Below are 22,509 nucleotides of genomic sequence, written 5' to 3' on the forward strand. Positions count from 1 at the left end.
ATAATATTATTCATCAAATTTGGGTTGATAAGGCTAAAAAGTTGAAAGAGTCGAAGTCCTAGCATGCTAAAATTTCTCATAGTCATCGGAAAGCACCAAATTTCTCAAATTTCCACAAAATAAGGGCAAACGGATTAAACTCACTTTATTAAAAAGATTTAATCACAAATATTTTACTACTACTAAATTAGGGGACATAAAAGTAATTAACCAATTGCTACTTGGAAGATATACTCCACCAAATGTTAAAAGAGTAGAAATTGATCTAGCCAACAAAAACTAGATTTAGAAGCTAAAGAGATGGAAGGATGGAAATTGAATGGTAGAAGGTGTATTAGAAGGCGTAGTTTCTATAGTTGGTTAGTAGAGTCCACTCAGGGACGGAGATACCGGCGGCCAAGCCACCGCTCCAGCGGGGGCTTGGCCGGAACCGGACCCCTACCCCCCCCTATGCAGCCGCGCCCCGCCGGATTTCCGCCCCGGCTTCGGATAGCCTGAATTTTTATGTATACTGCGTCTGTGAGTTTCTGGAAGAGGCGAAGAGGTTGAGAGACCCCCAATTTGAAGAAGACGACACATGGTGAAATTGGGCTTCTAAATTGGGTCATTAATTATATTGGATTGGAGTATTAGACTTGGGCCTTTAATATATAATGATAATAATAATAATAATAGATAAACTAAAATAGCCTTTATTGAATATAGAAGCCCAAATTTATACTACAAGTAACGTTTCTTCTTCTCCAATTAAAATCATATCGGAGGCGCACGCAAATTACAGCAGCCGCAAAATCATATCAGAAATCAGAGGTCAAGGGTCTCCTATACTTGTAGAAAAATTAAAAGGTTTGATTCTAATTGTGATTTTAACTTTTTACTTTGATTTAAGGCATGAAATCTAAAATTATTTATTATGATTTTAATTCTGTTGCTTGAATAGGAAAAACATAATTAACCTTTGAGAATTGTGATAACACAAGTTTTTGAATCATTACAATTTGATATATAAAAATATGCAGTTGTGGCATGAATTTAACATAAATGTTTTTCTAATGCAGTATCTTACTTTCTTATTAGTAGATTACACGTTGCAATAATTTAAAATGTACGAATGCAAATTATCTAATTAATCTTGTTTATTCTTGGCTACAGTTATGCATCGATATTTTAAAAAATCAAGGAATGATTCAACTTCTAGTTCGAGTATTGCAACCCCGAATTCGACTGTGAACCAGGATGGAATCAATGTTGCAAGTTTTGAAGCTAATTCTGAAAACATAGTTAGTGACCCGAATGCGATTTTGAATCAAGAAAGAATAAATATTGAAGTTAATCCGGAAAACATAGTTAGTGACCCGGGGCTACGGAGTCCTATTGCTAGTTATGATGTTCAAATAAGGGATCGCATTCGAAGAGAATATGTCTCTAAGGGGCCTTGTCAACCGAAAGGTCATGTCTTTAGGAAAACTTCGTATGGTAAAGAGAAAAGGAGCTTCCAAGCTAAATGGTTTGAAAAACATATATGGTTGGAATATAGTGTTGAAAAAGAAGCGGCATTTTGTTTTTGGTGTTATCTTTTCAAGCCTATTAATGCCAATCGTTTTGGAGATGATGTATTCGTGAGTACGGGCTTTAAAAATTGGAAAAAGGCGCTTGCTATTTTTAGAGAACATGAAGGTTCAGCAAATAGCACACATGATCAGGCCAGAATACTTTTTGAAGGGTTTAAAAATCAAAGACAAAGTGTTGATTACAATTTGAGGAAATATGATAAGGAAGACGAAGTCAACTACCGCATTCGCTTGACTGCTTCTTTAGATGTGATTCGATTATTGTTAAGACAGGGATTGCCATTTCGTGGGAATGATGAATCATTTGCGTCTACAAACAAGGGAAACTTTCTAGAGATACTTAAATGGTATTGTGAGCATAAAGAAGAGGTAGCTGCAGTTACATTGGAGAACGCTCCACGTAATAATCAGATGACTAGTCCTTTGATTCAAAAGGAATTATCAAATTGTTGTGCTGTTGAGACTACGAAAGTTATTTTGGAAGATATTGAAAATCGCAAATTCTCTCTATTGGTTGATGAAGCGCGAGATTCATCGATAAAAGAGCAAATGGCTTTGGTTATTAGATACGTGAACAATAATGGAGAGATTATAGAAAGATTCTTAGCCTTGGTACATGTCACTGATACTACAGCAAAGTCATTGAAGGAAGGGATTGACTCAGTGTTTGCTAAGCATGCTTTATCTTTATCACGGTTAAGAGGTCAAGGCTATGATGGTGCATCAAATATGCGGGGTGAGTACAATGGTCTGAAAACCCTTATACTGAATGAAAATAGATCTGCGAAGTACATCCATTGTTTTGCTCATCAGCTCCAACTAGTCGTGGTAAATGTTACAAAACAACATGGTGCTATAAGTGATTTTTTCACCATTGTCACTATGATTGTAAATACATGTGGAACATCTTGTAAAAGGAGAGACAAACTACGACAAGCTGAGCATGAGAAAATTGTCAAATCTCTAGAAAGGGAAGAGATTAAAAGTGGAAGAGGTTTAAATCAAGAGATGAGTTTAAGGCGGCCGGGTGACACTCGATGGGGATCACACTTCACTACTTTGCTTCGTCTAAAAGGTATGTGGTCATCGGTAATTGAAGTACTTGAAAATGTGTATGAAGATGGTACTAATCCAGATAATAAAGGTATATCAAAAACATTGAGTATGAGGCTTGGAAGCTATGACTTTGTTTTTATTTTACACTTGATGATTGAGTTGCTTGGGTCAACAAATGATTTGTCAAAAGTTTTGCAACTTCGGGATCAAAATATAGTTCAAGCTATATCTTTGATGATACAACTAAAAGGACTTTGCAAGACTTTCGGGAGAATGGATGGAACCAATTCGTGAGACAGGTTGAAGAGTTTTGTGTGACTAATTCCATTGATGTCATCAATATGGATGATGCCGTCAAGTTTGGTGTGCGAATGAAACGAGGGGAACGCGTTACAAATTATCATCATTACAAGGTGGAGGTTTACTGTCAGGTACGATTTCTATTTTATTTCTTAGTTATGATTATTATTAAATATTTCTTTGTATTCTAATTTCATACTACTTATAATTATTAGGTTCTTGATTTAGTTATTCAAGAGATGGAAAATCGTTTCCCAGAAACAAATACAGAATTGCTTATTTGCATGAATTGCCTTAGTCCAAGAAACTCCTTTGCTAGCTTCAATATCGACAAGTTGGTCCGTCTCGCAGAACTTTATCCGGATGACTTCTCGTGCACTGAATGTATGGCTCTCCAATATCAACTTAAAACTTATATCAGTGATATAGTTGATAAAGTCGAGTTCTCCAATATTGAAGATTTGGGAAATCTTGCAAAGATTTTGGTCGCTACCACAAGAGATAAGGCTTTTCCCTTGGTATACCGTTTGATTGAATTGACTCTGATCCTTCCTGTTGCGACCGCCTCTGTTGAGAGAGTATTTTCTTCGATGAAATTTATCAAGACTGATTTGCGAAACAGAATGGGAGACGGTTGGATGAATGATATCTTAGTTGTATACATTGAGAAGGATATTTTTAACAAAATTGAAAATGAGGCCATTCTTCGACGATTTCAAGAAATGGCGACACGTCGGAAACAATTATCATCTAGAGCCTCGTAAAAATTGTAAAGACGTTATATTTGAATTGAAATTTTTGGTATTATTGTTATTATTATTATATTATTATTGTTATTATTATTTTTAAGGATTTCAGCACCGGCTTATTTGAAAGTCTAGTTCCGTCCCTGAGTCCACTTGCATGAAATCAGTTAAGGTAGAGAGCAAGGTCTCATTTACAAGTCACTTTCCAAAACAACCTTTTATCATTTCGCATACTTGAACAAATCGATCCCTCTTAACTTTTATCAACTTATATGGACAAAACCACCGTCTTTTCTCCTTCCTTATTCAAACTTTGCCATAACCATCATACTTAAATTATTCACATAACATGCACATATGACATATATAAAGGGTAATGATAATATACAAACTTCAAACTATGATATGGACTGTTAAATTTCAAGATTTGATGTCAAAAGATGACAAATAAACAGAAAATGCCAACCGGAAAGCAAGCAAATTAATTGTGAATTAGTGATAAATGCAATTACATATAACTACCCGAAAACTAATAAAACTTTTGCATATACGTAACAATTAACATTAATTATATTTTTTCAAATGATAATGATACATCTTTTCGTCTGTTGATTCTTTTCTCACAAATCTAAAATAACTCAAAATATTAAATTTGTCATAATTTTTCAATCTAAATTATTTTGTAACATATCAGTATATATCAAATAAAAGGTAATTTTATAAGGATTTTAACAAAGTTCTAATCGTAAACTTTTAACCAATTCATACCGGATCAATATTGTGGATCATTATACAATTCAATATGGATTAGTGTATTGATTCTCAATAAAATCCAAAAGGTCAATCTCATTCATCCACACCCTAAATCTGGCTCCCAGATTTAGTCGTTGTCGTCAGCATATTAGCAGTATATTATATATAAACCTTTATTATTCTGGTAACTAGAAATCAATTTGCGATATTAATTTTTTGCCTATCATGTTTGTTACATCTTCTCGTCAATATCTCACACCAAATCGATTTCTACTACTAGAACCAGGATAATTTATAATTTACACTTGAACTCATGTGTGTATGAAAAGTGTAACTACAAACGGTGTAAATAATGGAGTAATATTTTCTCTCAAATGCTACTCAAATTAATGTTTAAATTGGACAAATTTTTCATCACGCAATCGGTAATTTTGGCTAATGTACTTTATTAAATGCACGTGTTTTCAAGCACCGCAAATGTACATTAATTAAGCCGCATAGATAGCAAGTTCTTCACCAATCCGGATCAGCTAATGCATTCCTTAATTCATTTCATACTCCACCTCTCACATACATGAAAATGGACCCCACTATAATATAATATGTTTGTGAGGGGTGGAATAGGAAATGGATTAGAGAATGCATTAGGTGATCCGGACCGGTTCTTCACTAAGTTCGTTTTTATATTGACTGTTTATAAGATCTTAATTTAACGGCTTCTAAACTAAGTTAGGGTACACCTTACAAGTTAAGTATTAGTACAACATAAGTCATGCTCATTTTGGTTTATAATTTAGTCATCTTCATTTCGATCTAATTCAAAATATATGTGGAATGAAATCTAATTAAAAAAATTCTTATTTTTATTTATTTATTATGAAATCTAATTAAAAATTTTCATTATAATTGAAATAGGCTATTCATTAATGAATATTCATAATTTAAACAAAATAAAAAATTTATTGAAACTTCAATTTACCAAAACAAAAAACAATGAATATTTTTTAATAAGTAGCATAAAATAAAAAATAAATTAAAAGAGAGAAAATCCATTTTTTTTTTCAAAATGATGTCGAAAAATAAAAATAAAGCAAAAATAAAATTAAAATAAAAATAAAGCAAAACTAAATCCAAATGAAAACAAAAAAACAGAATTATAAATTAAATAAAAAAGAAATAATAATATTGTCCATGTCCCTGAAAAGTATGAACTATTTCCTTCTTAGTCCGTCCCTGAAAAGTATGAACTTTCTAATTTTGGAAACTTTTTTCTCTCTAATGAGGTGAGACCCATTCTTCATACTTTCTAAACTTTTTCTTTCTATGTCTTTTTTACTTTCTCAATTATGCATTAAAACTCATGTCGAACCAAATGTTCATACTCTTTGGGGACGGAGGGAGTAATAAAAAAATCTAAGGGACGTCCCTAGGACGAGTGTCCAATAGGAATCGGAACACCTGCAACGCGTCCCTATAGTACCGCGTCCCCTGGAACGCGTCGAAACCTCCACGTTGTTGATAACCTAATTAGTGCCAAAGTAGTTGCACTTCTTAACAAGCCAAATTTACTTATTTAGCCCCATACACATAAGTTACTTAAGTGATAGTTGTAGTCCCAACTTCAATAAATAGTACATTATTCAAGTTTGTGATAATCTTAAACCATAATGAATTTGGTCAATTTGCAACCAGATTTTGTTGTCCCAAATCGAAATGACGCAGAAAATTGTGATTATATTTCATGTGGTCAAGACAACGTCATTTTGCTTCTTTTTTTCCAGTATATCATTTTGAAAAGGGGGCCACATAAAACAATGTCAGCTGCACAACGTGAAATATCTCAAATTTTCATATATTTAAATTTATACAGGTTAAAAAGTCATGCCTAAAACTTATGGACTTCACCACGTCAAAAATACTGCCCATCACCTCTTAACCAAATTGTGAAACTTGAATAAATGTAAGAATAGCATCACAAAATCAATTTATAAACAAATTTTAAAGAAGTCTAACCTAAATATCTCATTTCACCATTTATATATGTCCTTGATTTAAAATCAATACTACTACAACAAAATAAGATCCAAATTTCACAAAATTCTTCCATACACTTACCTTCAAAAAGTTAAAGCAATTTCTTAAAATTTAAGTAGAGTTGAAATTGTGAAGGGGGGAATACGTAGTACATTATTTAGCATAAAAATGATCCCGTAGTATTGACGTGCACAACTGGAAAAAAAAGTAAGCAATTGAAATGTAGGACAGAAATGACCAAATTTCAGCTATAAATACAAAGCTACTGAAACTGGTCGTTTCCAATTGTTGAAGTTTGAAGAAAAGCACATCTCTACAGTTGGTGTTGCGAGGTTAGAGAGAGACTTAGAAATTCATCATCTAAAATATAGTAGTAGTTGCTAATTAAACAAATTGTTGGTTGTGTATTTAGTGATGGAGTTTCCGAGTCAAGAGTCAGAGTCATCGAATTCGCTGAGGAAGAACGGGAGAGGGAAGATCCAGATCAAGAGGATCGAGAACACCACCAATCGGCAGGTCACTTTCTGCAAGCGCAGGAATGGGCTGCTCAAGAAGGCCTATGAGCTGTCGGTGCTCTGCGACGCTGAAGTCGCCCTTGTTGTCTTCTCCACCCGCGGCAGGCTCTATGAATATGCTAATAACAGGTTTGTGTTGTTGTTCATGTTGTTTCATCTTGCACTTCCAAATCTATCATCAACCTTTGTGGCCTAAGATCACAGGATTTATCTGTTTATGTTTTTTTTCCACTTGTATGTGTTCTTGTCTTGATTTTTTTACCTTTCTTTTCTGCTGATTTACTCATATAACTCTCAGATCTGACTTGAGATAGTACAATTTTTTCTTCTGAAATCATCTCTCTCTCTCTCTCTCCCTTTTTTGAACATGAACTCTACTCACAACTCAAATGAAAAGAAGAAGAAAACCTAACCTAAAATAAAATAAAGATGTAGTAATTTTTTTGTATTATGTTGGATTTAAGATTGTTGCACCAAATTTAGGGATTAGATTTAGGGCATGGTAGATGCAGAGTACTGTAGTGATTAGGGTTTGAAAGGCTAAAAAATGAGGCAGAAATCTTAGGTCATGTCAGACATTATTTAGCATCACCAATTGAAACATTAATGTGGGGAGTGTCATAATTATCTTTTCTCTTCCATGCCCACTTTTTATCTCAATATGTGAAAATCTTGCCGTTTCTATATTTTGCGCAGATTTTCTCCACTAAGATTTCTTTCCTCCCACTAAAAAAACTGACTTTTTGAAACTAGAAAAAAGAGTTTTTGTTGGCAATTACATATGGGGGAGGAATGACAGCTAACTGGCAAAGCATCTCCCCCTACTCCCTCACCTCAATTCTAGAGAGAGAATTTATATATAAATAGAGTGAGAGAGAATACTATATAGTAGTATAAAATATAAATCTGCTGTTTTCCAAGAAATGATAATAAGGAACACAAATATGCTGCAAAAAACATGCTGCTACAATCAATAAGGGTGCAAAACGGTTGCTCTACAACTTCTCTGATACACTTTTTTTTACACACAGAAATCATGTCACCTTCATGTTCATATTTGTGTGTCCATGTTTGAACATGTGCGGTTGTTTGTATTTATGGTATGTATTTTTCTTTCTATAATAACCATTTTTTTATACTACCTTATCTCTCTTATTTTATCAAATCTGCTTTAAAATCACTAACAAGATTATAAAAATTTCTTAATTATTAGAATATGGAATAAACTGGAATGGTGAGAAAAATAAGAATGAAGTTTGTAATCCCAACGCTCTCTTTTCTTTAGTATTTATTTAGACAGAGGTTATACATAGAAATGCTCAAACATATGTGAAAAGATGAATTTCTTGGAATAGAAATGAAACGTAGGAATAGAGCGAGGTGATGGAGACCGGTTGGGTAAAAGTCGATGGGTAAAAAGCTTTATGGGTATTAACCGTCGGGTAAAAAGTGGTGGGGGTGACACGTGGCGAGATCTGAAGACATAGATTCCGTAGCCAATCATATTTGTGGGATCTCGTACCGACGTGGCAGAGAGCAGCCAATCGTGTGTCGAGGAAATTAAGGTTTGCCGACTTGAAGTGTATGTGTGTTTTCACCATCACTCATGTTTCTGTCTACTTTTTATGCAATTAAATAAAATTAAATATATATACTCCATATCACCATATGTGTTAATCATCAAATTGGGTGACATATTTATAATTTGTTGGTGATGTGATGTTATAGAGGAATTGAGCGATGTATCAATCTTCTAGTAAGCAGGAGGGATGCCATGCCATGAGCATATTATGTTATGTTTCAGTAGTAATATCTATAAATTGGTTTTGTTATTTTAATGAAATGATAAACTTTTATATTTTCAGTGTTAGGGCAACGATTGATAGGTACAAGAAAGCAACTGTTGATTCCTCCAACACCATGTCCACCTCTGAAGCTAACACACAGGCAAGTTAAATTAATATTCTTTATTAGTTTGCACATAATTAATAAGTTAATATGGTTTTATTTACCAAAAATAAGTATCTATGCTTCACAGAATTACATGAAATAGGAAAATTGAGATTTTAGGGTGTTAAACTTACATAGGCTAGTTGAACTTGTAATTTTGTTTTACAAGTTATAGGAGATTTTGCAAATACATTTATACTTATTTCCATATTTGTAATAAAACAAAGTTGGGGAAATGGGTTTACATACGTTCATATTTTTATTTCCATATATATTCCGTCAGCTAAAATACACACTTTTCCATGCATGCAATTAATGATGTAAATACACAATTGTAGTACTCTATACTGAATCTTAAATGATACTGTATTTCCAAATTTCCATCACTTTTATGGTAAATAAAATTTATTCCATCACTTTGTAACCTGGATCAAAATATAACTAGATTCTTGAGAATTTAATAACTTTGCTCGTCAGGTTTTTTTGTATAGTTAGTCATCTCAGTGCCATAAAAAGGGAGTACATTTCACAGCTACAAAAATATCTCCGAGGAAATTTATTCAAGTGTAATTTTAAATGCTAAGATTTGTTGTTGATGTTCTCATCAGTTCTACCAGCAAGAAGCCACCAAGCTCCGCAGACAAATAAGAGAAATTCAGAATTCAAACAGGTAGCTAATCACATCTGCATTATATGCTTTGCAAGTTTCGATAATTTACACACAAATTATCTCTTGTTATCTGCAGGCAACTGCTTGGAGAAGGTGTTAGCAATATGCCACTGAAGGAACTGAGGAATATGGAGGGCAAAGTGGAGAAAGCAATCAGCCGCATCCGCACCAAGAAGGTTATATCAATTAAAATCATAAAAGTTAGTAACAACTACGTTAAATTTGAGACTCACAATATTCTTGAAAATTTGATATAGAATGAGATGCTCTTTGCTGAAATTGAGCTCATGCAGAAGCGGGTCAGTACTCTCTCATATATTATTCTCCTACTTCATAAATTAAGTGTTTTCATCAAAACAAGAATCTTAATGACTAATGTGTAGCAGGAGCTAGAGCTTCACAATGCAAACATGTATCTGAGAGCTAAGGTAGTTTTCCCTTGTTGAACTAATTTATATAGTCCTACCAATTAAGTGAGAATTGATGATGAGATTGATTTATATATGAAGCAGATAGGCGAGAGCGAGAGGGCGCAGCAGCAGATGAGCATGATGAATCAAGAGTACGAGCAGCCTAGCATGAGTTCACACAACTATGATGTAAGAAACTTCCTCCCTGTCAACCTCCTCCAACCCGAACATGACCGCCACTACTCTTGCCAGGATCAAACTCCTCTCCAGCTAGTGTAAGACTTTCAAAAATTGCACTTTTTCATCTTAAATTATCACTTTATTTAAGGTTCTTGAACTTTTTTGTTTGGTTTAGTTGTGTATATATAATTGCTCAAATAGAAGTTTAGCGTAGTGCAAAATTAAGAACTTGATTAAAGTTGAAATGAACAAATTTAAGGATACAGTCATCATACACATGAGTAATTTAAGTTAACACGGACAAGGCTAAAAAGGGGCTACCTTGATTTGAAATCTTCTAAATTTATTTTCATGAGTAGTATCAGTATTTATGAATTTCTAACACATTAATGATTTCTTGTTTCTGATTGCAGTTAACAGTTACAAGTACTGGGTTTGGGATCAAGAATTTCTCATGTCATGGCATTAGGAAAAACAAAAATGCATGAACAATCACAAATATTATGATTTGAATATTGTATAATATAATACTCCTAGCTAGCTAGTAGTTGATTTTTCAGCAAGAATAATTCTTGCTTTATCAGTACCCATGAAGAACACTTTGTTTAATCATCTCTAATTCTACAGCACATTATTATCTTGCTTAAATTCTCTTATGATGGTTTTATGCTGACCATGTGTGATTATTAATTGTAGATTAGTCCTACATTTCTTTTTTATAGTTTTCAGATTTATTTTATCTACTTGGTCCGTTGAATAATAATGCTACATTGCTTTTTTGAATTGGTAGTGGATTTGGGGCATTGGTAAGTAACGTACGGAATATTGTTGGGTCTACGTTAGTTTGTTTAAATTTAGTTTATCTTCTAGTTTATCCCACGAATTTTAAAATTGAAATGTTAAATCATGAAATTTCATTTTTCTTAATTATTTTATCCATGCACAAATTAACATATTTTTGTGATGTTAAAAACAATAATATTTCAATAAAATAAGAATGAAAAATCTAAAAATCAAGGAATATGAAAGCAAAAATACTTATTCTAATGAAACATGTTTTAAATATCGTTAAAAGACGATATTTTGTGTATGGCTGGGAAAAAATATTCCAATTCCAAAGTTCACGAGGATATACCAGAATTTGACCAAACTACATGATTTAAATTGTTATTAATCATAAAAAAGGTTGAACTGTAAATTTAATTCCTAAAAATAGGTTTGCATTTTTTAGATCTTTAAATATGAAAATATATTATCACATTTCTGTGAAAATGAAAAATATCGCTATAGGTCTTTTTTTTTCTATTTTATCCATGAACACATAAAGAATATATGTATATCTATCTTTTTTCATGAATTATTTTTTATGAAAGATTGTACTAATAGATTTAGTTTCCGATTATAAAGAAAGAAATTTAATTTATTCTATCATTAATTATTTATAATTATGGAAATTCTTTAATTATTACGATCGCTTACAAATTTGAATCATACTGTACTATTTTTTCCAAATAATTATGATTTTGATTTTATTTTGGAACTATTTTTAAAAAACAAATGTAGATTCAGAAATGTGTTTTTCAACCATATATTAAATTTTTTTTGTTAATAACACTGTAGTAAAACTCAGTGTACTAGACTTCAAAATGCGATTCACAAATTAGGAAGTCTTAGTAAAGGATAAAATAGGAAAAAAAATAGTCACAGAGATGAAAAGTACTCCCTCCGTCCGAAAAAAATAAACTGAATTTCAATTTCCATACGTCTCATATACATAATTCATATTCATTTATGAAAACGTTTTCTCCTTTCTCTTTTACTTTATTATTTATGAATTCCACCATCCATTACGTTATTTCAACTACTTTTTTTTTCATCTTACTTCACCAATTATGTATTAAAATGTGCATCACCCAATAGCCTATTTTAATAGTAGAACGGCTGGAATAGTTCAAATGAATTAAAATTTAATCCAAAAGCTTTTGATGCAATTAATGTTCATAAATGTGCTAGACTAATATGTGTACATTAGTTGGAAAGCGAGAAATGAGATGATGGAGATATGCAATCCTATCCTTCTCCACTCTGACTTATTATTATTTGGTTTTCCAAGATTTATTATTATATGCGTTACAAACTCCATACTTTACAGTCGGTTCGGCGGCGTGCACGCGACGTTTATATAATTATATATTCACATTTACATTTAAATATGGATTTAAAATACTAGTCCAGTATTAATTTTAATTCGCTTATAATTATAGAACGGATTTGTTAATAGTATTTAAATTAATCAATTTTTAAACTTATTATTGGGAGGATTCAATTGAATTGAGAAGTTTGATTTCTTTCGTTTATTATCCTCAATTAATTCCATCAAATTCATCAGAAGACACACTGCAAAATCTAATATCAATGGAGAATTGTGATCTTACAGCTACGGCTCGAGGCCGCTTGGCGGTGCTCTCAGCTCACCTCTCCGCTTCGCCTAATCGATCCGGCTCCTTCCTTGACTTCTCCGGCTGCTCTGCCGACGTGGCGCCGCCCACGAATCTCAAAGGTACGTTGACCTTGATTGATGAGCGTACCGGGATAAAGTATCAGGTTCAGGTATCCCAAGACGGCACTATCAAAGCCACCGACCTTAAAAAGGTAACTTTCACGCTTCAACCTATCCAATTTTCTTTCAATTCTACTATGGATTTTACTGTCAATTGTGAATCAACTATAAATGTGAAATCTTTGAGGCGTTTTGTTGCAAATTGATTTGGCATCCTTTGTTTGTGGCCAATTTTGAAAGCAATACAAAAGCTTGTAGTAAAGGCAATCGGTATCTCTGTTTGGTTGAAGTTGTTGCTTGATTAGATACAGTCCTTTTGATGCAATCGCCAGAAAGTAATTAATTTTTGGTCTCTTCACAGATATCCATAGGAAAGAATGACAAGGGGCTGAAGCTTTATGACCCGGGGTACCTCAACACAGCTCCTGTTCGATCTTCGATTTGCTACATTGATGGTGATGAAGGGATTCTTAGATACAGGGGGTATCCCATTGAGGAGCTGGCAGAGAAGAGTTCCTTTCTAGAAGTTGCTTATCTTTTGTGTAAGTTGCTTAGAATCCTTTTCAAGTTTCTTTGATCAACGTGTGTATATATGAGTGGATCACTAATCACCTTGTATTAGTTCAAGGTACAATGACAAAATATAGTTTTGATTGTTTGAGACGTTGCTGAGATGTTCATTTCAGTTTTTCTCAAGCTCAACTCTGATTTGCATTTTTTATTCTCATGTTAGTGTATGGAAACCTACCAACTGAAGGTCAGTTGGGAGAGTGGGAGTTTGCTGTTGCACAACATTCAGCTGTTCCACAAGGACTGTTGGTACGATTGTATATTTTTCTATAAATGTTTTAACAGAGAGTATTAATGCCAGTTTTTCTCCGTTCTTGTAATGACTACTATGAATTGATAGTGACATGCAAAGGTGCTATCTTGGTTTAGCAATCCATATTCAAGGATTCATTCAGCTCCTTAGAGAAATTAGAAACTCAGGATGCCTTTTGATCATGTTTTGCAGGATATCATACAGGCAATGCCACATGATGCTCACCCAATGGGGGTTCTTGTTAGCGCGATGAGTGCTCTTTCTGTCTTTCATCCAGATGCTAATCCAGCTTTAAGAGTAAGTCTTTCATCGTAGTTCTAGCAAGTCATTTGCTCCGTTAAGTCTCATTGGCATCCCTGCTCCTGCTTGTGGGTCGATCATAAAGTGGTAATCAGACTTCCAGTTTATGGATTTTTTTTACTTGAATACTATCAAGATGCAACCTTTGGTTACATATGGCTCTTAGAAATAAAATACCCGTTTTGTATCTATTAGTGCCTAGTGTAAGCATATTTTGAACTTGTGTCAAAAGTTTTTATGGCTTATTTCATGTTACTTGTGGTGTAACCTCAGAAGAACCGATATCTCTGGCCCCCTTGCTGCAATATCTTATTTCTTGTTGTTATAGTTGTTGAACATGGCACATTGTAATTCTGATCTTGTTCACTTCTATATAGGGGCAAGATCTGTACAAGTCTAAACAAGTGAGAGACAAACAAATTGTTCGCATACTTGGAAAGGTGATATAATCACTCTGCTGATGTGTCCCTTGCCTTATTTGATTTTAAAGTATCCCCATTCTTTCCATATGTTATTGCAAATTTTACTGTTGGACTAATGTTCATGTTATCATGAGTTCTTATCATAATAACAATAAGAGGTCTATTACTTTTCACTGCAGGCTCCAACAATTGCTGCAGCTGCTTATTTAAGGATGGCAGGGAGGCCACCTGTCCTTCCATCCAACAATCTCTCATACTCTGAGAACTTCTTATATATGCTTGACTCAATGTAAGTCATCCTTTTGTTTGTTACTGCTCGGTGTAGAAAATATCAGTCATATTATATCTCTTTTCTCCTAAAGGTGATTGGAAATTTTTGTTTGTTTCACTGCTGCACTAAGATATAGTTACCAGTCCTCTGACACTAAAGATTTCAGCTACTATATTAACTATGGGTTTTGCATGGAACAAACAGGGGTGACAGATCTTATAAACCAAATCCTAGACTTGCACGGGTTCTCGATATTCTATTCATACTGCATGCGGAACATGAGATGAATTGCTCTACTGCAGCTGCAAGACACCTTGCTTCGAGGTTGGATATAATTGTCTTGTTGAAGATGGAAACATTCATACGTTCTACTTGTAAGTAACATATATATGCATTTGCAGTGGTGTTGACGTGTACACAGCCCTTGCTGGAGCTGTTGGAGCTCTGTATGGCCCCCTTCATGGTGGAGCAAATGAGGTAACTTTCGCTGAGTTCCTTTGTAGCTACTATTTGGAAATCTTGTGGAGATCCAATGCATGTTAAGATGTTACCTGTACATAAATACTCACACATTATCCTTGAAATAAGCTTTGTGTCATTATGAATCACATTGAGTTTATCTTTCAATGGGCGCCATGTAGGCTGTGCTCAAGATGTTGAGTGAGATTGGAAGTGTTGACAACATACCTGAATTCATTGAAGGTGTAAAAAACAGGTTTGGTTCCTCCAGTGACTTTCTTTTAGTAGCTGCTTCTTACGGTGCAAAATGTCAACAACTCACCAGCCTATATAATGCCATGATCTATAGGAAAAGAAAGATGTCTGGTTTTGGACACCGCGTTTACAAAAACTATGACCCACGTGCCAAAGTTATCAAGAAACTTGCAGAGGAAGTATTTTCAATTGTTGGCAGGGATCCTCTCATTGAGGTGTGTTTCGTATATTCTTACAGTTAGCTTAAAGGTGCATTTTTTTTAACCTCGAATAGTAACTAAGAAGTCATAATCAAGCCCTGATGGAATTTAAATGGATGAATGCTTGGACCACCTGACAGCTTGCCCTTTGTCCTTCAATGTTTATATAAACCTGTTCTTCTGGTCTACAATTTCATATAATGGACTTCATATGTCATAATTAAGACACTCCTGACCAAAATCTTAATCTAGAGGCTATGCCACTATAGGTTGTAAGTTGGCTTTTATCGGCTTCAATGGCACATGTTTCTATTATGCTATGAAGTCTCATGCATGGATATGATGTAATTTCAGGTGGCAATAGCTTTGGAGAAGGCTGCACTCTCAGATGAGTATTTTGTTAAGAGAAAGTTGTATCCGAATGTTGACTTCTATTCTGGGTTGATTTATAGGTAAGTATGCTGAGACTTAACTGCATTAGCGTTTTTTATCGTCCTTTTGCTTCATTATCTTTGGAGGGGGGGGAAAGAAGGGAATAGCTCAAATTTTCATCTCTGTTTCTTACTTGTATAGCACGTAATTTCTCCATTATTGTCATCAGGGCTATGGGTTTCCCTCCGGAGTTCTTTACCATTTTGTTTGCGATCCCCCGAATGGCTGGCTATTTATCTCACTGGCGAGAGTCTCTGGATGACCCTGATACTAAGATAATGAGACCAGCGCAGGTTATCTTTTACTTGCTTAAATTCTATGGACTATAATTCAACACACTATATTTCTCCTTTGCTAACTTGCGATATTTATCCTGTTGATGACACTTCCTGCACATGTTCTACTCGAATGCCATGTTAATCTTGATTCTAGCTAGAATTCGTCACCGGTCTATGCCATGTTAATCTTGGTTTTACGTCCAGGTATACACCGGCGTATGGCTAAGGAATTACACGCCACTGAAAGAGCGAACGCTATCGAAAGAAGTGGATAAACTTGGTCAGGTGGCGGTGTCCAATGCAACAAGGAGGCGTTTGGCTGGATTCGGGGCCTAGGATTTTTCCAGATGGAACGAGGATTATAGTACTGGGAACTTATTCCAGGTGTCCTTGAATCATGGGTGTCATGCTTTTAAGAGGCATCTCAGTTTGATTTTATTATGTGATGCAGATGGCCATACAGCATAAGTTGTATTAATAAACTTCACAGGATGACAATTGAGTTATTGAACTGTACTAAAAAGGGTATTACTTAATTTCCTAACATCACAAAATATCCAAATCAGCAGCATGTTGTAAAATCCAAATATTATTATTATTATTATTATTATTATTATTATTATTTTTTATTATTATTATTATTATTATTATTACTCTACTATTATTATTATTATTTGTAGGGATAATGGTCTCTAAAATTTTGAACTTTGGTCTAATTGTAGTATTTTTCACAAATTTTAAAATTGGTCTAGAATATCAAATTTCACATTTTGTTTGTTAGTATTTTTTACAATGGATCAATCATCATATTCGACTAATGTGTGAGACGTTTTTACCTTACATGGCACAACTAAATTAATTTAACTTTCTACGTGACTTTTTAACCTATTTTCTGTTATTTAAAGAGTGGTCTAATATGTCATAAATATTTTTATGGTTGCCTACGTTGAATAAGTATTTGCCGAAAATATCTTATTTAGGTCGAATTGGAAAATAGTAGTGCACGGAATAGAAAGTTTTTTGATATTTTAGATGAATTTTAAAGTTCATAAGAAAATACCAAAATTAGAGCAAGCAGGAATAGTTTTTTAGGGACTAATATCCCTTTAATTTTAATTCCAATAAAGTATCTTATTTGCACTTAGTTATCGATATCCATATTTTTGTTAGTTTTTTAAAGTTGAATTTGTACGAAATTTATACCACTACTAGAATTTAGTTTCAATTTTTAGACACCACCAATTCAATTATTTGGTTGTACATTTCATTCCAATCATTAAAATAGCCTTATTAAGATAATTTTACAATTAAGAATAAATAAAATCATAAAACTATCCCAAATAAAAGTATGTTAAATATAATATTCTATGTTGTGCTGTAGTTTGACTTTAAAACTATCTAAATGAATAAACAATTTCAATATTTTGAATAAGTACATGAAGTTACTAAAAGGTGATAGTAGTACTGCATTCATTAATAATAATAATAATAATAATAATAATAATAATAATAATAATAATAATAATAATAATAATTAATTAATTAATTAATAACAATTCTTTTTATGTTTTAATAAGGTGCTAAGCCATGATTATTTGCATCTTTTAATTGAAAAAAGTAACTCCACCTATATTTTGGACATTGAAACAGTCTAATTTTAGCAAAGTTTGAAATTATATAAGCAAATTCCAGTTATATTTATGAACTGCGACTTCTGCCTAAGGTTCAATTTACAAACTGAGACCTGTGGTACTGCTAAATAGATGGAACTTATCAATGTTGGTCAATAATAAATCATATAGATCGAACGGCCAAATCGAAAAGATTGGGTGCTAAGCTATCATATATATAGCCTTCAGCCTTCATGTCATGAGTTATAAACAGCTAACATCCGCATCAGGAGAAAATTTAGGAGTAGCAAACATCATCCGATTTTACGGCTTGCAATAACATAGTAGTATGATACAACAACATCAACAATAGTTGTAATATGCAAGAAAGAGAGACTCCACTATGTTTCAGAATCTTCTCCGAAATGGCTTGATCATTTTGTTCGACGATGATGGTGACGAAGCAGATCTAGAAGTAACAACTGGCTTTGGCTTGGACATAACACTAATAATCATGCAAAATATGGTCAGGAACAGTAGATACAGAGGTTAATAACAGATTAAAGCATAGTACTGAATGTGTTATTACCTATGATTCTTGTGCACCACCTTATTTTTCATGGCAGCTAAATTCTTGACCTCTCGGCTGCACAACGAAATAAGTATCACAAGGATGAGAACTCTAAGATTTCTTGATAAATTACTAGAAATAAACGCTTTTTTATATAAATGTTCTACTAATTCTATCCAATCCAGACAGCAAATGTGTGGTGGAAAAAATGAAGAAACAAGTTATATGGAAACGACATCAGTTAATAAGTAGTAGTAGAAAACTACGTCGCCAATAACACAAGTCACCTGTTAATGAACTCGAGCTTTGACTTCTTCATAATGCTGCTTTTGGTGTTGTAGATATTGCTTGCAGTCTCACCTAAGGATGTTAAACAAAATACTTACTTTACTTAATGGTCCAAAAATCTAAAAACATCTTATTAGTCAAGCCAAGGGGAAAGAGTGCGGGTACCTCCCCAAAAGCTTCGTTTCTTGCTAGAAGGTGGAACTTTTGAGCACAGCTGCACTTGTCTGGTTCTTTTTTCTGCAAGGTAATCAGTAAAATGTTGGTACTGCTGAGAAATTCTTGAGAAGCAATGAGCACCACTATCTCACATCTATAGATAAGATTCCCCAACAAAAATGATTACAAACAACAAGGAATAACTGGGATTCTGGCAAGAGAGTTTTATGATTAAATTGCAATTGTGAAAGACAAAACAAAGGAGCTAATATCCTATGAGAGTTATAGAACTATGCCTTTTGAAGTAACCTATTTACAGAAGTAACCTTATATAAAACCCATATTAATTACTAGCACATTCTTTTTCTGGACAACAATGGAGGTAACTGAAGCAGTGGGATGTCATAAATATCTCATCTCAGTATTTAAGAACGGAGATAGAAAAAAGGTACTGACTTGCATCTTCTTCATGATATCGCTGCTTTATGCGATCAAGAGATTTTTGTGTAGCCTCTTCCCTCTCTTTTAGTTTAGCCTATTTTATGGGATCGCAGATGTAAACATAACACAACCAAAGGCAAAGGTTGCAATGTTGCATTAGTTATTTTTTTAAATGGAGTAAATTGAGTACCTCATACAATTGTTTCCATCTGAAGGTTACTTTTCTCTGCTTCATCTTCTCAACGACAGTATCGAAGCTATCCTCACCAAAACTGTCCTTGAAAAATCTTTTCCACAACTTATCGGTGACTGGGCTAAGATCTCTATCCTTTAAGACCAAGAATCAGTAGATCACAAGTTAAATTTAGAGGATCAGAAGAAATATGCATCAAATAGGAAATTGATGAACAAAATATCTTACTGATGTGCTATTCTCAATGTGCATCAGCTGATCAAGTGTACAGTGGCATAAAATGCGCTCTAAGAGATGGTGGTCGGTTTCTCCAACATCTCCTAGATACCTAACATTGTCTATGGCCAAATGAACACACAAGTCGACCAACGACGGGGCTTTTCGCATCATTATGAAAGCTTCTTTCACGTTGCAACTCTGCAAAACTACATTCTCAAGATATACAAATGGAAAAAAAATGAGATTGTTATAAAAAAACTCTACCGATAGCTTATCTACTACTAGTATTTCTCTCATCAGTTCGGAATAAAACAATACAGTGCAAATAGAGTTGAAAAGTCACAAAGTCTAGAACTAAAAGCATTTCAAATTGTGAATTAGCTAAATTTCGTATTCACCAGAAGCCAAGAGCAGCTAGATCGCATCAATTTCCCAATAAACACCCAATATATCAACTTCAGAAATTTGTATTGCAACGGATCGCATCAAATCATCAATTACCCAATATTGCCAGTCAAAAAAATTGCAAAAAAAGAAGCTGCACAAATCAATTTTCAACAAAAAACGTGCGTAATTATCAAATTCTTATCACCTACAAAAACAAAACTAAAATTAAATTCAAATAAAAGCAAAGAATAAACAGACCAGAGATCAAATTCGTCGAATTATCACCACTCATATACCAATATATCGCACCAATAAGTCAAACGGCTAATAAAATTGAATCAAGAATCGGCTGCATAACCAAAATGAGAAAGAAAAGAGAAGGGTGTGGGTTGAGGAGCATACCTAGATGAGATCGGAGCAGGAGAGGGAGGAAATTAAGACGTCAGCACCAACGGATTATGACGATAGCAATAGCAATGCGTGTTCCTCTTGGTATTTTTTATTTTTTCATTTCATTTAGGTCATGGTTAAGGCCCAACTATATTCGGATTCTCATATTTTACTACTCCAGTACACTATTTATGTTGCCAAACACTATTATTGTTATGATACAGAAGTTTTATTGGATTAGAGTTTTTGTTGTTTTAATTACATAATTTAAAATATTACTCTCTCCGTCTGCAAATAGAAGTCTCATTCCTATCCGGCACGAGTTTTAAGAAATGTTAAGAAAAGTTGCTGGAAAAGAGTTAGTGGAACAGGGGTCTCAATTGTATATATTAGTTTTAAATGAATTAATAAAATGAGAGTGAAATGAGTTAGTGGAAGGTGAGATCTTATTACAATTTATTGTAAAAGTGAATCGGAACTCTTATTCGCAGACGGACTCAAATAGAAAAAACGGAACTCTTATTCGCAGACTGAGAGAGTAGTATAATGTTGTTTTCATATAGCTTCTAGTTGCTTGAATTTTTTGCTAAAGCATCAACAAGATTCTAAACACGAATTTAAAGTACAATACCAACCTATTTATTAAATCCATTATAATATTAGTACATAGATTAAAATATTTTTCGCTCTATTAATTTTTTTTTTACTGTATGAAAGAGTAGTCTATAGTTGATACATAGATGGTCAACTGCCTTTTGACCAGATTGGTGAGTTAAGTATATCATTCTAATGAATCATGTTAACATAAATAATTTAACAATTAAAATTTATAAAGAAAATTTAAATAAAGAAAGAGAAAATGAATCGAAACCAATTCTCCATGTATTCTTTATTTCCGTATAGGGATTACGAATTGGTCGATGTTAGTGAAAATTTTGGGGAAATTGCACCATACATACAAAATGTTTCATTAGTGTTTCAAATTGATACAAAAAGTTTCAAGTTAACATATTACACAAATTGTTTTGTTTGTGTTTTAAACTAATACATCTTCCTTAATTGATTAACACCGTTAGTTTTGTTTGGAGAAATTGCACCATACATAATAAACTCTTCTCAAATACCTCTCTCTTGGAGAATGATTTTTCATTAAAAAAAAGGTAAATATGGTAATTATATGTCTCTAGCTCCATTTACTTTTCCCCTTGGAGATGCTCTAAAAAAAATTCTAGAACTTCTCTCGTCCACTGCAGGTAAACTTCTTACTTTAAAGCATTGAAAATTTTCACTTTTGCTCTATTGAAACATAGGAATTTAGTTCTACATGTCGAGAACCTCTATTGAAACATAGGAATGAAACATAGGAAAGGGATACTAGAAATTTTTCACTCTGAGTTTTGATTGCTATTGACCGTGATTTAGTTTAGAAACATGTCTTGGCTGTTTTAATTGCTTATGCATCTGAAAACATGGAGGTGGAAGAGCTGCAGGGGAGCTTCATTGAGAACACAAATTGTCTGTTTTGTGAGGGACTCTTGGATGGTCAGTTTAGTCAGCTTCAAATGCTTCTGATGAAACCAGTTATGATTTTGTGTTTGAATTTGTTTCCTTTTAATCTATTATTTGATGCCCATGTTCATGAGTTTAAATGCAGCAGCTCTAGAAATAATGAACAAATTAGTGTTTGGGATGCTTGTAGCAAGCGAAGCAATAATACTTGTTGTCAAAACTAAGCTTAAGGAGCTGTGGTTATTGGAGCAATAAATTGTAGCAGCATTCTATTTTGTCACAAATTTAAGGTTGTGAGAATATTTTCAAGATCACGAGTGATGTTTCAATGTGGGAATTTATATTTGGTTGAGAAAGATTGTAGCTGTGTTTGAATTTGATTTTTATGTTTGTAAGTGATTCAAAGTATTTCTCATGAATAAAGAATTTAAAGTAAAGATGAAACAGAAAACCTAACGGTGTTAATCACTTAAGGAAGATGTATCAGTTTAAAACACACACAAAACATTTTGTATGTAATATGTTAACCTGAAACTTTTTGTATCAATTTGAAACACTAA

General features: G+C 33.4%; 4 protein-coding genes across 13 annotated transcripts; 3 read left to right on the forward strand and 1 right to left on the reverse strand.

Moving 5' to 3' along the window:
- The first annotated feature begins 1,154 nt into the window (after nt 1-1,154).
- LOC125195194 (zinc finger MYM-type protein 1-like) lies at nt 1,155-3,691 on the forward strand. The gene is made up of 3 exons (XM_048093379.1): nt 1,155-2,715; nt 2,889-3,058; nt 3,143-3,691. The coding sequence occupies exons 1-3, from the start codon at nt 1,155-1,157 to the stop codon at nt 3,689-3,691; spliced, it is 2,280 nt and encodes a 759-aa protein (XP_047949336.1).
- Nucleotides 3,692-6,631: 2,940 nt separating this feature from the next.
- Nucleotides 6,632-10,858, forward strand: LOC125195777 (agamous-like MADS-box protein MADS1). 6 transcript variants are annotated; one of them, XM_048094007.1, is made up of 9 exons: nt 6,632-6,792; nt 6,873-7,104; nt 8,841-8,922; nt 9,534-9,595; nt 9,672-9,795; nt 9,889-9,894; nt 9,982-10,023; nt 10,105-10,280; nt 10,599-10,858. In XM_048094007.1, exons 2-9 carry the CDS (start codon nt 6,875-6,877, stop codon nt 10,600-10,602), a joined length of 726 nt encoding a protein of 241 aa, XP_047949964.1. In that variant the 5' UTR covers nt 6,632-6,792; nt 6,873-6,874; the 3' UTR covers nt 10,603-10,858. The 6 variants fall into 6 exon arrangements, with proteins under 6 accessions (XP_047949964.1, XP_047949959.1, XP_047949961.1 ...); XM_048094002.1 differs by having other exon boundaries at nt 9,672-9,771; nt 9,853-9,894; nt 9,979-10,023; XM_048094004.1 differs by having other exon boundaries at nt 9,672-9,771; nt 9,853-9,894; nt 9,979-10,023; nt 10,108-10,280.
- A 1,641-nt stretch (nt 10,859-12,499) lies between these two features.
- LOC125195776 (citrate synthase, glyoxysomal-like) lies at nt 12,500-16,731 on the forward strand. The gene is made up of 13 exons (XM_048093998.1): nt 12,500-12,837; nt 13,107-13,287; nt 13,479-13,564; nt 13,761-13,865; nt 14,246-14,308; nt 14,470-14,579; nt 14,766-14,885; nt 14,963-15,038; nt 15,203-15,276; nt 15,370-15,490; nt 15,830-15,927; nt 16,077-16,200; nt 16,390-16,731. The coding sequence occupies exons 1-13, from the start codon at nt 12,601-12,603 to the stop codon at nt 16,519-16,521; spliced, it is 1,527 nt and encodes a 508-aa protein (XP_047949955.1). The 5' UTR covers nt 12,500-12,600; the 3' UTR covers nt 16,522-16,731.
- A 1,279-nt stretch (nt 16,732-18,010) lies between these two features.
- On the reverse strand, nt 18,011-20,606 carry LOC125192773. 5 transcript variants are annotated; one of them, XM_048090418.1, is made up of 8 exons: nt 20,453-20,606; nt 19,673-19,869; nt 19,442-19,579; nt 19,267-19,345; nt 18,820-18,891; nt 18,654-18,726; nt 18,385-18,441; nt 18,011-18,300 (listed from the first exon to the last, which is right to left on the reverse strand). In XM_048090418.1, exons 2-8 carry the CDS (start codon nt 19,832-19,834, stop codon nt 18,204-18,206), a joined length of 678 nt encoding a protein of 225 aa, XP_047946375.1. In that variant the 5' UTR covers nt 19,835-19,869; nt 20,453-20,606; the 3' UTR covers nt 18,011-18,203. The 5 variants fall into 5 exon arrangements, with proteins under 5 accessions (XP_047946375.1, XP_047946376.1, XP_047946377.1 ...); XM_048090419.1 differs by having other exon boundaries at nt 19,673-19,876; nt 20,453-20,594; XM_048090420.1 differs by having other exon boundaries at nt 19,673-19,861; nt 20,453-20,587.
- Between the last annotated feature and the right edge of the window lie 1,903 nt (nt 20,607-22,509).

Source organism: Salvia hispanica, chromosome 6, assembly GCF_023119035.1.
Source record: "Salvia hispanica cultivar TCC Black 2014 chromosome 6, UniMelb_Shisp_WGS_1.0, whole genome shotgun sequence".
NCBI classification, from domain to species: Eukaryota; Viridiplantae; Streptophyta; class Magnoliopsida; order Lamiales; family Lamiaceae; genus Salvia; species Salvia hispanica.

Excerpts from the sequence above, each read along its gene's own strand:
- LOC125195194 (XM_048093379.1), top strand. The coding sequence starts at position 1,155 with ATGCATCGATATTTTAAAAAATCAAGGAATGATTCAACTTCTAGTTCG. Across the intron at positions 2,716-2,888 it reads TACTAATCCAGATAATAAAG|ACTTTCGGGAGAATGGATGG; the intron begins GTATATCAAAAA and ends GGACTTTGCAAG. Across the intron at positions 3,059-3,142 it reads AGGTGGAGGTTTACTGTCAG|GTTCTTGATTTAGTTATTCA; the intron begins GTACGATTTCTA and ends TATAATTATTAG.
- LOC125192773 (XM_048090417.1), bottom strand. The coding sequence starts at position 20,342 with ATGAGTGGTGATAATTCGACGAATTTGATCTCTG. Across the intron at positions 19,346-19,441 it reads GATGGAAACAATTGTATGAG|GCTAAACTAAAAGAGAGGGA; the intron begins GTACTCAATTTA and ends CCCATAAAATAG. Across the intron at positions 18,442-18,653 it reads AAGCTCGAGTTCATTAACAG|CCGAGAGGTCAAGAATTTAG; the intron begins GTGACTTGTGTT and ends TTCGTTGTGCAG.
- LOC125195776 (XM_048093998.1), top strand. The coding sequence starts at position 12,601 with ATGGAGAATTGTGATCTTACAGCTACGGCTCGAGGCCGCTTGGCGGTG. Across the intron at positions 13,288-13,478 it reads AGAAGTTGCTTATCTTTTGT|TGTATGGAAACCTACCAACT; the intron begins GTAAGTTGCTTA and ends TTCTCATGTTAG. Across the intron at positions 14,580-14,765 it reads TTATATATGCTTGACTCAAT|GGGTGACAGATCTTATAAAC; the intron begins GTAAGTCATCCT and ends TGGAACAAACAG.
- LOC125195777 (XM_048094002.1), top strand. The coding sequence starts at position 6,875 with ATGGAGTTTCCGAGTCAAGAGTCAGAGTCATCGAATTCGCTGAGGAAG. Across the intron at positions 9,772-9,852 it reads GCCGCATCCGCACCAAGAAG|AATGAGATGCTCTTTGCTGA; the intron begins GTTATATCAATT and ends AATTTGATATAG. Across the intron at positions 10,024-10,104 it reads ACATGTATCTGAGAGCTAAG|CAGATAGGCGAGAGCGAGAG; the intron begins GTAGTTTTCCCT and ends TTATATATGAAG.